The following is a 13,533-nucleotide window of genomic DNA, read 5'->3' as shown; positions in this document are numbered from 1 at the left end:
CTGCATGTGATCATCTGCGTAGACTCAGAGGTTAATGGTGCTTTTAATATCTTGAGAGCTCCATATTACTTGGGGATGTGAGCGTCAAGCCAGCCTCTACGCAATGGGCATAGCATGGTTTCTACTAGGAAACCCACATATGAATCCTGGGCAATCGTCCCGCCCCGTAGTTTTGTAAAACAAATGGTATAGTTCTATTCCACCAAATATTGGACGGTTCCCAGACGCAATGTGCAGCTTGAGGGTTGATAGTGTAGTAAGAGTGAGGCCAAATCTTGCTCGGTACTGGAATCTACGATTAGGTTGGCAAAAAGCCGCACTCCTTGGGTAGTATTGTCTCCCTTTGATTTATCTAAACTCTTTGGAATAGCTCATACGAGAAGAGTGGTATCTTTAAAGCCCAATATTGTATCTCTCTTTTATCTTTCCAGTCACCCTGCCACATGCGGTATCTCCTTGGCCTCTCTTCGCCCGAGACTGGGGCTACGCAGCCGGAAGGTCAATATGGATATCCCTGGATGTTATTTTGTCATGTCTCGCATTTCCACACTCAAAATTAGAAATGCTGGTCTTATCTTACATACAACCTTTACCTGGCGTTGCCTCTACCGTGTCCGGCATTGCCGATAGCAGCCAGAGTGGCCAGGTTGACTCCAGAGGCGGCTGCAATTGCCGCCCAGTCCACATTCTCGTCCTGTCCCCCAGTACTCCAGGGTCCTGACCCGAGCGTAGATCCGGTTCCGCCAGCATCAAGAGACTGCCGGTACGAGCACTCGTTGGCCAAGCCCCAAGTGTGACTTCCTTCGAACGCGGCTTCACCGCCAGGAGCATCGGGGGAGATGGCTGTGCCATTCGACATGCCCGGCCCGGTGGCAATACTTGCATGCGAGCTTGGTGTCCGTGCCGGCGCTGTACCCGAGAAAACCGCTGGGGAATCTGTCCGATGGGGCAAGTTTTGGGTGCGGCCAGACCATAGCAGACCCGGTACCTGGGATTGGTCCTGGTTCTGAATCGAATGCTGCTGAGACTCTGCATTGGCAGCTGACGATGTCGACATCGAAGAACCCGTCTCATTCTGTGTCCAGCTGGGACTGTCTCCGGTCTCGACTGGGGCATTGGATGCAGGTCCCGACTCTACAGACGAGGGCCGCATTCGTTTCGTCGCGCTTCCGTCATCCCCGCTAGATGTAAGCTCATTGTCTTTGATTCCGTGACCAAATCCGATCCCACAATTGCGCATCCTGTTGTGGCTTATATTGCCGGAGGGGTTCCCGAGCGGCAGACGGCCCGGGAGAGGTGGTTGCATTCTCGAGTGCCGTGAGACTTTGGATCGAACCAGTAGAGGAATATTGTGGTTCGCTACCGCGACGACATGCGGCATGTCGTCGAGCCTGGGCAATCGAACAATATGGGTAAGGTCATTCCGTTCGATGTCCAACATGACTTGCTTCAAGAAAGCTCTGGTTACCATGTGCTCACGTCCAATGGCATCCATAGCAGCAATGACGAAGTCAAGGTTATCGATCCCCTTGGGCGATTGCGTCTCTAGGCTCTGGAATATATATACCGACGCTGCACAATACAACGATATGGCGGTCATGGGACTCCGCTTGTGTTGTTTAGTTTTTGTACACTTGGTGGAGCATTGCCAGACTCACAAAGCTTGATTTTAAATGGCTTGCCATTTTGACAATATTCACGATCTCTTGTGCTGCTGTCATCAGTCGACTCTCGCTTGCCTTTTTGGCGAAGAGGGGAAGCTTGTATTGGTCCATCTTTTCAAACGCCGCAAGATGGAGGCAGATGATAGAAGCATGGTAATTGAGATTCAGATTTATGGCGGTAGGATCCTGGTAGTTCTCAGGTAGCCGATAGTCTTCTGGGAGGAACATAAAAGCACTAGACAGTGTATTGTCTAATTCTCGATGGCGCTTCCAAAAGTCTCCGTACTCGTAGTTCTGGGGGTTGTCATCCGGCTTTGGTCGGTGGACATGCTTGAGGATCTGGTTGAAAAGATGGCAAACAAGGATCGCTCCAGCGAAGGAGGAGTACCTAGGCCCTTTGAACGCTTGATCTAACCTACATGTTTCGATGGCTTGCCCAGATATAAATGCAGATTCGGGGGCAGGAAGATGAGTGGTTACCTGGAGTAATTGGTTATTGGACATCGGTCAGGAAGAATGAAGAATTTGTACCTCGGAGCTATCGATGAGATGCGGCCAACCGGTAGATATAGCACAGTGGCTGTCAATGCAGAAGGTACCCCAGAAGGTCCGGCGGCGCTCTTCTAGTTCTAACCAATCTTTAGGCGGTAACAAAGTAGGTGATATTTCTTCGGGTGGTATATCTAGTCGATGAAGCCCCAACATCTCGCAAAGCCGCACGGCTTTTGCAGAACTCATCGCAGCTCTAGTGAACAACATTGACTTGGCCTCGTCCACAGTAATAAGACACCATGCTTGTGCATGTTGAAGTGTAATGAAGTGTTCCCCGTACCCCTGCAGAAATGTTAGTCTGGCATTAACCAACCAATAATACTTGTACTACCTTCATCTCATCAGCTTCGGCGTATTGTCTTGCACGCTGATAGAATACATCATGCAAATGATGGTACTTTTCATTGCCATTGGATGCAATCGCCCATATCCCGTACTGAAGGCACATGGGAGGTTTCATGTGTGGTGCAGAGTAGAAAGACTGCAAATATCGCGCAGGATGCAGGACGGGCATAAACATTTGTTGCCGCTCGAAAAATATCCTGTTGCTGTATTCCATGAATTCAGTCCTGCAATATGGTAGAAAGGCTCCTGACTACTCACAGTTCCTCCATGAGCTCAAAGGGGGGCAATGGTTCGGACATGCCTAATCCCACCAACTCGCCACCAAAAGCCTCTCCCGGGGTTGGCCCCAAGTTGAATGCAGCATTGAAAGAGTCGCCTTGGGGCATTGACAACATTGGGTCACCACCCGAGCCCGTGGGCACGGTATAGTCCATCCCCTGAAATAATACATCTTCGGTAAGAGGGGCAAAGTCGGCAAAGTCGAAATCAGCCACTTCTTCAACTACCTCCTCGGCGGGCTCTTTGCCATCAGCCTTCTTCAGGAGATCTTCCACTTGCGCTACGAAACTCAGCACACAGGCAATGCAGATTCGGGTGTAGGGGACGTAATTACCCAGGCGAGCTTCAAGTTCTCGCACGTTCCTACGCTTGAAAGCAGGCTTTCTTCGGGACTCGGGATAGGTACAATCGCCCTTGATCCTCGTGCACCGAGTACAGGCAGGTTTTGCACGATCACATTTGAGCTTACGGTTCCGGCATGCGGTACAGGCCCTTATGGTTGATCAGCAGGGCGCTCTGGCGCGACTACGTAACAGCGCGCACAAACTCACAGCTCGCTGGCTGATGCAGGTTCAGCAGAGGTATCGTCCGGCATCCTCGGTACACCTGGGTCCGACCGAAGGAGATTACTACAGCATGTATTGGTTTGGTTTCGCTACCTGAGTGCCGTCTTCAGACCACGTATGCGGCTGTCATCAGCGTCACCCGGCCTTGCGGCTCTCGACAACAGTTTCCCCTGACGTCTTCTCGGTCCCGTGCCGCGCACCCCTCGGCTCCCTCCGAGGCCCGGGCTCGAGGTCGGCCGGTGTGATGTTACTCCGAAGTCCGAAACTCTAATCTGATGACAGCACCTGCATCTTCAAATCCTTGGGTTTCGGCTGCACTTTCCAGGCTCCACCGTCCCTAACCTGACAAGCCACATAAATTCCGCGAAGTATCTGATCGCCATGCTAAGTGGAGTCGGTTCTGCATTTCCATGCGGGACTATAATAATGCTTGCGAGGTAATTCGCTTCATATACGACGAGTATTACTGGCGCTAGAATGTCGGACTGCGACCGCCAGGCAGTGCGCAGTACGACCTCGTTTGAGAGACCAATCCACAAGTTACCGAGGAATTTCAGCAAGTATCACGTCTCCGGTGGAGTTATGATTTTGCGGGTCTCAGCCAGGAAGTTCCTCAGTTCATGGACATGAAGGCCAACAGCAGCCCCGCCATCAAGACTCAGCCTCTCCATCGATCAATTGCTGGATGAACATGGTGCTTGTGGTCGGCCACGAACTCCCCTGTTGCGGCCCTATCGGCCCTATCTATTTGTTTGCCAAAGGATATCAAAGAGCCTCAGGCATATCGCAACACCAACGTGAAAGACCACGTATCAGATGTCTTCACCTCGCAGCTGGTGGTGGCCTCCGGAAGTGTAGTAATAGACATGCAATTATCAGTGCGCCGTAAGGTTGCGAGGAAACTAGCGAAGTGTGGAGCTTGGAACGTTGAAAAGGCGCTGAACTTGCGTGGCATACATTTGAGTCTGGCCGGCTTTAGAATTTAGCCACGTCCAATAACCTGGTACGCTGGTTCAAAATTGGACATTCCGCAGCGATCGAAAGTGTAGAGTCAAAGCTGAATCAATCACTCGTTCCGCGGCTTCGGGCCCAGTGCACCTGTTTCTGCGTGGAGACCTCCCAAGTAGTAGTAACTAAGTATTACGTCTCTCCTCACAACTACAGTTGCCGTCTATGTCAACCGAATACGGTGGCACTTTCATGAGTACCTGGGTACTATCATCGCGGTTCCACCGAAAGTCTGCTCTAGGTGACCGACGTGACAGGCATTAAAAGGCCGGACTAAACCAATGAAGATTTTGCGCTCCATTATTCCTATCAAGAGATTGGATGGACAAGTCTGGCGGAACGGCCGTCGATCCTGCCTTGGCCCGAAGAGAACCTTGAGCATCGAAACGACGACCCGTCACCTAGCGGTGGCTGTATACATAGTTCTTGTAGATCAGCCAATAGACGCGATTTAACTCTCGCAGTCCCCTTAGACACATGCGCCAAAAGGGTTAAAATGGGACGTTACCATGGCGCAAGCGACCCAAACTGGCTGACGCTAATTCCCCAAGCTCCGGATCGCTGACCTTACAACCTAGACGCCTCTGGGCTGCCCACCCGATAGTGATCGGCGACAAGTCTCGCTCGGTATGCCCTGCGACTGGTCCAACAAAGCGGGTTTGACGCGTTGACTGACAGGTACGCCACGTCAAACTCAAACCTGCGGCTTGACGATCCGCCGGCCGGCACTGTCAAGTCAACAAGTCGAGTACAATTAGTCGTAAATGGCAGATAACCGCTGCGCACGAGACACATAGCCGATGGGCTAATACAGCAAACGTCGACTATTACCGTGAGGGTGTGAGCACCACCTGTCAATGCTAATGCCAACACACATGTGTGCAGAGTAAAATCACGTTCCGAGGAAGATGAGTCAACATGGGTTCACATGCAGATGTTCTGATCTGTCATGTGTTCGTCCTGGTTCATCCGGCAAAAGCTGCTTGAAGGGAGGGACGAAGCTTCATCTGGACCCTGTCAGTACGTGACTAAAGGGTCTAGTCTAGTCCCTCTTGGTGGCCAGGAAATTTCGATTACGTTGCAACTGTAGGATATTCAAATAACCTCGGGCTGTCAACCGTTCAATGGCCCTGGCAAGGCCGAAGTGTGCCCATGATTGATACATAGCGTGTGGTACTTGGGCGTGCAACGCTTAAGCTCAGGGCGTGTGCTCGGTCCCAAGCCAGAGCTTGCCCGTTTTGCTTCAAAGCCTCACCTGTGCAAGGCCTTGAGTAATTAATCTATCAGCCGCCATGGAGTCAGATATTCAATCCGACTGGCCGACCAAGCCTTTGGGAAGGGGCGCCAAGGATTCAAGACTATGGATACAAGACAGGCGGGTATGTAGGATCTACTGTGATACTGCATGTTTTGTGACCCGAGGGCCTGTTATGTGCAGCGAGGCAAACCCAGACCCTCAGTTTCGCTCCTCTTGAAAAGGCCGAAATGACCGTAGCCAACCCCATCGAACTCTTGGGATCCGCAGATGCGTCAAGTTCGACTCTAATCAGGTATGCAGTTCGTGCAGACTTGTCCTGGTCTGTATAACCATCCACCTAATGTAGGGGACAGTGGGTACCGTCTAGGCCAACCCTATCAATAGTTCTTCTTCAAGGATCATCTTGGGTCATCCTCAACTGGAGAAACGTTCATCTCGGGCGTGCCGCTTGAACCAGCGTGCTACATGTTTCAGGTATCATGAAAGAAATAGGCCTTACGACATGCCACATGGTACGAATTATCTGCACGGAGATCAGATTGAACTATTCCCGTCGATTCCACTCCAATATTAGTTACAACCTTCAGCCCGTAGTTAAATTCCTCAGGCAAAAAGAGACAGGGTCGCAGTTCAAGCAACGACGGCTGTCGTTGTCAGGTGTCCAAGTCCTGAAGCTCAATAGTAACCGACAAAATAAGGTCCAGCAGTGGCAAGCAGCATATAATGTAGAGATGTGACTGTGGGCAAACAATGGGAGAACCCAACGCTTTCTATGATGCCGACGTGAAACTATCCTGCCCCGAATAGACGTATCCTGTCTCTCGCAGGAGGGGCGTCCCCCTCCAGCAGGCTTCCATCATCCCAAACCAGGCTGGCTGAACCCTATTGCAGCAACTTAATCTGCGTAACGCAACGACACCCGCGTTAGTTCTGAACTCTTCCTTAGGAGGCCACGCCGGATCCCAGATCTGCAGAGTTTTAGATGCACAGATCTCGCTAAGCAGATGGGCATCTGGCTTTTCCTACTCACCGGAGAGCCGGCTGGCGGGTTCTGATCAACAATTGGGTACCCAATGGTGGGCACGCACAGCTTGCCTGCAGCTCGGATGGCGTGGTTTGCTGGAAGAATCCACCGTGTAACCAAAATGCCGGAAGAAGTGGACTTGAAGCATGCCCTCAAGGAGATCTGCATAGTAGTATATTGGTCGGAAGAGACCCTGTAAGACCGCTGCACCACCGGCAAAAGCAAAGGCCCTCGTACATCCACATGTGGCAGATAGAAGCGCATGTGAACCATCAACGGTGCAGATAGGCAACGGTCGTCCACCGCCACGAAAGTCGTTCCCCCACTGCTCCATGACTCTAAAAACCACAAATAACTCATTCTGGACGAGAATGGGGGAGATGCACAAGAATATCAAGATTGTTGTATCTGTTTTGATTTTGATTTGAGCCATGATGCAAATGACCCGTCTCCGGACTATATAGATCCTAACAATATAGGTTGCCCAAGTCTAATAATATTTGTTATGCGGTGCCCACCCACTCTAAAGTCCCAAGCACTTTTAGTGATACATGGCTATCTCAGGATAGCCCTCTGTGATGCCGCAGAAATTCCCATTTTGGCCCCATAATAATGCTAAACAGTGGCACGACCGGTGCCAAACCAGACGCCTGTAGCATGCTCTCTTTTGAAACCCAAAAGTCATGTCCAATGTAAAGTTGAAGAAAGATAACACACAGTCGAGAAGTACAAGGGGTGAGAGCTCAAACGCTGCCACGCTTCATATTGGCGGATCTGCGCCGAGAAAGCGTGTCCATGTCAACATCGTCGAAGTTGCTGCCGTCTCCGTCGCTCAGAGGTACGCTGCTGCGCTTGCTGTCGTGTTCGAAATCCACTCTCTCAGTTGATGGAAGAACTTTGCCGTTGCTGCTGCGACCAGCCATAGCATTAGACTCAGCAGTAGCGTTGTTGATCAACGTGGGCAATTGCCGGCGGCGAGCGTTGATGAACCAGTTGGAGATTTGATCTGATGAGAAAGACAGGTTAGTCTGGAACGGCGCCATGCTGCCTTGGCCACGAGTTGACCCGCAGCACAAAACAAGACAAGACTTACTCATCTGCAGCCCGGTTTGCCGCATGAGTTCCTGTTTCTCGTCCTCTGTGGGATATGGGTGGTTCAAGTGAGCCACGAACCATGCGCGCAATTTATCGGTCGTTTCTTTGGGGAGGTTTCCTCTTCTCTTTCTTTGCTTGTTGTCACCGCCGATTCCCATTCCCAACTCTCCAATACGCATGTACGTGTCCTGGAAATGGTGACCGTACCCTACTGGTGCAAATGGCGTCCGATCGAATGGATGTAACGAACCCAATGATAACGACTGTACTCGGGTGGGGTGGTGATAGGCGTAGTCATAACCGGCTTGACGATAAATAGGTGTGGCAGTTTCCATTGGCGGCCCGGTCGGGTGACCCAATGGAGGCCTCGTGTGCTCTTGCACGTAGTCATCGCGAGAAAGGCTCCTCATACGAGGCATTTGATCGGCATTGCGCTCAAAGTCTAGCTGGGGAAGACTTGGTAGGCTGAGCCGTGGTTCCATGCGTTCTCTAACTTCAGCAGCTCCCGGAGATACCATTGACGGCAGAGTACCGTGTTTCATATATGGGCTTGTCCTCCCTGACGAATTCCAAGGCTCCGGGGCTGGTCGGTGTGTCAGAGGAGGAGATTGGTGTCGAGAATAGGCCCGTGATGGACTAGCATAGAGACGAGGAATTTGGCTTGGTCTCTCGCTGTCTCTTTCATCGTCGAATGACAGGCGGCGCCTCTTGTTTTGATTCGGTGAGTGAACGTACTCTGGAGGAGTCATGACCTGACTCGGCCCAGAGATCGGCGAAGTGACGGATGGTGTCCGGGTAGCACCATCTTGTTGAATGCGTAAATGGAGCTCTGGAATAGCCTAGGATTTGTCAGTGGGGCATTCTACAGAAGTCATTTGTGTTTCTTGTACCTGGCGAATTGATGGCAACGCAACCTTCTCTGGTTCATGGCGGGGTCGGTGCATGGGCTCGGAAGGGCGAGGCTCCTGCCAGGCAAACTCGCGGTGGAATCCAGTGTGAGGGTTGGGGAAAGGCATAGTGAGGGTAGACATCTTGTGAGGTTCTTGTGCTCTGTGTGATCGATCTATTCTTGCAGATGATAGTAGACTATATTCCATACCAAGTATGAAAATAACTAGTGAATCCTGTAGAATGCAAGTCAGTCTTCCACAAACAAGATGCATGAACTAATACGTCCTGCGTGGACAAAGAACAACATACCTCGCCTTGAAGCAGAGGGCAACTGGGGTTGATACAAGCTGAATTTGTTCAGTTGACGCGGACTGGTGCCGACATGGACTGTTTCCGGTGGAAGAGATAGAAATAGAACCGTTGCTATTCTTGAAATGGTTCTTTGAATGAAAAAATATGCTCTTGGAAGTGTGGTTCGATGCTGGTTCCCTGCAATCTGAATGGAGAAAGGCTTTGGGGCAGGAAGTGTCGTCTTCTATACACGGGGTCGACAGCCAAGTGGGCAGTGTTCGTGCGGTGTTTGTGAGACCTCTCCTCCTCTTCGCACTGAACTTTCCAGGTGGGTATGTATGTGACAAAAGGCTTGGTGGAAGCTAAAGGTCAGATGGAAGTGTGGTGGCCAGTTTCCTTTTGTAAGACCAGTGCTGTGACCTCTTTCATAACCTCGACGATGGTGGATCAATAAGACGAAACGCACGGATGGCGTACCCAAAGAGGCAATGGCAGAGAGCCCGGAAACGATGGAAACATATAGCGCTCGAGGACGAATTTGAGATAATTGGTCTCATGAACAAATGTTACAAACAAAGCCTCGGACGGAGGGGTGTCATACAAGTGACCGTAGGTCTATGGGCAAGGAGCAGTTGAGGTGATTAGAGATGGAAGGAGAGCACATGAAGCAGGGAGTCTAAGTGCTTTTGACTGTTGAAGTCCACCCCTTCAATGGTGGAGTGACGGTTTAGGACGGAAAAGGACTAACCCACAAGCAGCCTCAAGAGCGAGGCACGGGCAGGTAGAGACGGTACATCAACCGAATGCAGGTGTTTGGATTGGAAGGGAGGGAAAAGAATACCTTGAACGACGTACAGTTCCCACATCTCCACAGGCAGGTTTAACTGGCTGCTTGTGGCGTTTCCTTTAGTGGGCACTGGGGACGGACTTCATGAGACTGCCAGGCTCGTGGTGGCACTGGGATGTTCAAGCATGGGCATGGTTATGGGTCTGACAACGAGTATGTAAGTAACTACGTACCTGCAAAGGTGACCAGACGCGAAGGGGGAGGAGACGAAGTGACACGGAGGGTCACTAGGGAAAGTGTAGGTACATCCACTCTGCCACTAGGGAACTCCAGCAGGGGTGCGGACCCCGGGCCAGGACGGTTCTCGCTCAGACCCAGCACGTCTAGATGAAATTGCCCGATGGAACGGCGAAAGTTACCAGGGTTCACCTTCCACGCCTACGTACCATTGCATGTGTGCCGACAAGGGCCTTTTGCAGGGTTCCGTGAAGGGCAGACTTTTGGTCATCAACAGTCAGTTTGCTGAGTCCTGTCGTTATGACGACGAGACTCTACTGCGGTGCCGTACATGCATCTCTGAGATCTTCAAGGTCAGAACCTGGCACGAGAAGAAACCCCCGAAATAGAGGCGTACGGCGGTTGAACTCATAGCTACCATGTACATTGTCCAGTGACTACGGAGATCGTGGCCGACGGGTTGCAGATGCTAGGGTCACTGGGTCCAGTGTCAACCGCCAGTGCAAGCTTCCGACCCAAGTGAAGGTTTCCGCCCAAGATTCTCGGTAAATGGTCTCAATTGGAGGCCGGATAATAGTAGGATGCAGAGGTGCCCCGAGACCTTGGATCCGTCCATGAGTTGGGTTACTGTGGGACAAGGCCGTAATGTGATTTGCAGCCACTGGCAGCAGAGGTTCGCGCAAAGGCGTTACCAGTATATTGGCGGCCAACAGCCAGTGCGGGTACGTGGTGGAAAACCTAAGGTTCTCATCGTCTGGTGCCACTACACTAGACCACGGGGTTTAGTGAGATATATTGTCTCGTTCCCCATCTGGGCCCCCTCCCCAAGCCTTTTTGGCCGTGCCTGTCTCATGGAGAACGAATGGGTGGAAGGCCAGCTTGTCTCGGGGGACGGCAAAGACGAGGCCGAGAGGGCTGGCACTCACGGGCTCGCTGCAGATGATCGTCCTGGCGTGATGAATCACTGTGGGATGGCAGATCTAGACATCCATGCTCTCCCTACCTTGCATGGGCAGTGCCAGTTCGTGGTGGTGTGCGGCAGCTATGGCGGATGGAGTTTGCCAGTACATTCGTCGCGAAGTGTGTGCCCGATGAAATTCAAGTGGGATGTGTGCACATTTTCTCAGGATGGCTAGCACCTAGCGGCGTACGCTAGAGCGGTTATGGCACCCGCCACTGACAAGCCCAAGCAACGAGCCGACGCAACTCTAATTCTCGCCGTAGAAAATCTGTGTATAATGATGGAATTATTGATCATATTGATTCAAACTTCTTCCGATCCAGCGACGATGGGCCAGTCCCCAAGAGGACGGAGACAGCCGCATGCGTGTGACCCCTTCTGCCTTGATCTCTGGCACCAATCGCCGTGTAGAAGACAGCCAGGGTCGGAACGCGGATGAGGTTGGTATCCAGATCTTGCAGTGACGGGTGACAGATCTGAGCTTGGGAATCTGTTCAGCGGCGACACATTACTGGCTCTCCGGCCCGCCTTGTTTGGCGCGGGCCTGTCATGTTTCATGGCCGCCAAACGGCTGCTATCATCACCACCGCGATCAACCAGGAGTCGTCACGGTCCTTTGCTTGAGGATTTGAAACAGCATACAGGTCTTGAACCTTTGTAAGTGATGATCACCTAAGATCGCAAGCTCAGGGGCCCTGGCGGCGGTGCCGATATCAGACCGATTTTTGAGTTAGAGTTGCGATACGGCGGTCCCGTCATCCAATCATACATCGGCCACTGCGCAGATGGCAATTGTTGGGCTATAGTGCCTTCTTTACCTTCTCGAATAAGACACAAGCACAGCGCTCGCCCGCTAAGTTCTCCTGCCGGGTGAGCAACGTATCAATAGTGTTCAATAACAATTGTCAAAAGGACCTGTCGGGCCTCTGCGCGACTGCTGGAAGAGTTCTGACCCGTTCACTCGGCCGACGGACCCGCTCGAGTCATGGAGAGGGCTTCGCTTAGTTCAGTGGAGGTACCGGCGCTGCGACCCCCGGAGAAACTAGCCAGGACCTTATGCTCGGGTCGTGTTAGACAACGGCCAGGTACTGCAAGGTTCGCCATGTCCTTAGGCTCGCTGCCCACTGCTGACGATTCGGGAGCCAACCGCTTGTGGCGACTCCGCCGAGATGGGTTTTGGAGCCCAGTGGACGACGACCCGCCTCGGACTAGAGTCTAGCTCGCGGCCATGTTGCCAAACTGTATGGATTGGGAAAATGCTCCTGGGATTGCCAGAATCACAAAGTGGCAGTGTGATGTAGCCGAATTGAGAGGTTCATGCAGTGGGCAACAGCAATCTGGTCGAAGCAGTGTTGGAAACATGTTACGTTTAGATCTTCCTGCAAGATGTGGCATTGTCGCGAACCAGATCATGTGTTGCTTTGAGTGAGTGTGAGCGAGACGCTCTGGAGTTGACTCAGGGGCAGGGCGAACGGACACGATCTCGGAATTCAAGATCTGCAAGCAGCTCTGCGCAGGACCAGCCGCAAGGCTGATCTGGCACACACTAAGTGGCTGTCCTGAGCTTGCGATTGGCTCTCCAAGATCTGTCACCCAACTACCTTCTGTCACCTCTCCCAAGTGCTGCGCCTCCGACGACGGGTGAAGTGAGCACGGTCGCACCCAACATAATCGAAAACCGCAAACCCCTCTGCCGGGTCGATCGCAATTGGGTGCCCAGGCAGCTTAGGTAACTAGTCAGCCAGGGGGGTTTCTTGTCAGCGACACTTGCAGCTTCAATGCTCAAGGCTCTTCCATATGTACCAGTCCTCCGGTATCAACTTCTTCCCCCTGAGGCGCTGGTTTCGGCCTAGCTTTCAGTTTGACGGCTTCAGGGCTTGGTGCAAACACACTGCGGCGGTGTAACGTGATTAGGTATTTGCATATCTGTGGGAATACGTACGGGTTACTCATAAGGCACGGCATATACATAGGCGCTTGACAGAACAAGCACACGGAATCAATGGGTCCTTCGTTTCGGGATTCGCGCGCCAATTCTATCCCTCCAATTGTGAGGTCATTAACTTACGATTTGGGTGAATGTCTATGGTAATTCAAGGATAGACCCCCAAGGAAGGCCGTCTGATCGACTCTGGGGTGCTGAGGTCTGGACGAGGCCGGCGAACTGCTGATCTATCTAGGTTCCACGCTCGCGATCAGAAGCAGGGATGCATCAAGGTCGGCTTGTCAAGTCTTCAACTTCAATGCGGTCTCCGAACTTGGAACCTGTCCTCTGGGGAGTTTGGCTCCTCATACCTCCTGAATAGGACAACACGGCGTCGGACTAAGCCAGGAACGAAGTAACCAGGCAGGGGTGAGTCCTGTCACGGAGGCACAGGCCAGGAGCCAAGGCTAGGCAAAACTTAAAGTGGCCTGAAACCTCGAATTAAGTAGTTGAGACGGAGTGGCTCGCTGGCATTTTGACTATAACGTTGAATTATTTAATGACAGCGCGACTCAATAAAGGCCGCCCGCTTTGGTTTACCCGTTGCAGCGCTAGGGCCCAGTGGCATTATAGCGCCCGATCGGTGATGAA

At 52.1% G+C, this 13,533-nt stretch overlaps 2 protein-coding genes across 2 annotated transcripts; both read right to left on the bottom strand.

Moving 5' to 3' along the window:
* Window positions 1-589: 589 nt before the first annotated feature.
* JN550_000170 (uncharacterized protein) lies at window positions 590-3,435 on the bottom strand (the record flags this gene model as incomplete). Its single annotated transcript, XM_049312926.1, has 6 exons — window positions 590-1,609; window positions 1,659-2,003; window positions 2,196-2,498; window positions 2,548-2,764; window positions 2,820-3,332; window positions 3,392-3,435. 6 exons carry the CDS (start codon window positions 3,433-3,435, stop codon window positions 590-592), a joined length of 2,442 nt encoding a protein of 813 aa, XP_049177459.1.
* A 4,004-nt stretch (window positions 3,436-7,439) lies between these two features.
* JN550_000169 (uncharacterized protein) lies at window positions 7,440-8,822 on the bottom strand (the record flags this gene model as incomplete). The annotated part of the gene is made up of 4 exons (XM_049312915.1): window positions 7,440-7,702; window positions 7,790-7,834; window positions 8,042-8,630; window positions 8,682-8,822. 4 exons carry the CDS (start codon window positions 8,820-8,822, stop codon window positions 7,440-7,442), a joined length of 1,038 nt encoding a protein of 345 aa, XP_049177458.1.
* Between the last annotated feature and the right edge of the window lie 4,711 nt (window positions 8,823-13,533).

This window comes from Neoarthrinium moseri, assembly GCF_022829205.1.
Source record: "Neoarthrinium moseri strain CBS 164.80 chromosome Unknown scaffold1_Wmoseri_CBS_16480, whole genome shotgun sequence".
Classification (NCBI taxonomy): domain Eukaryota; kingdom Fungi; phylum Ascomycota; class Sordariomycetes; order Amphisphaeriales; family Apiosporaceae; genus Neoarthrinium; species Neoarthrinium moseri.
The sequence above is the reverse complement of the archived record's forward strand: the minus strand, read 5'-3'. Positions and strand labels throughout refer to the sequence as shown.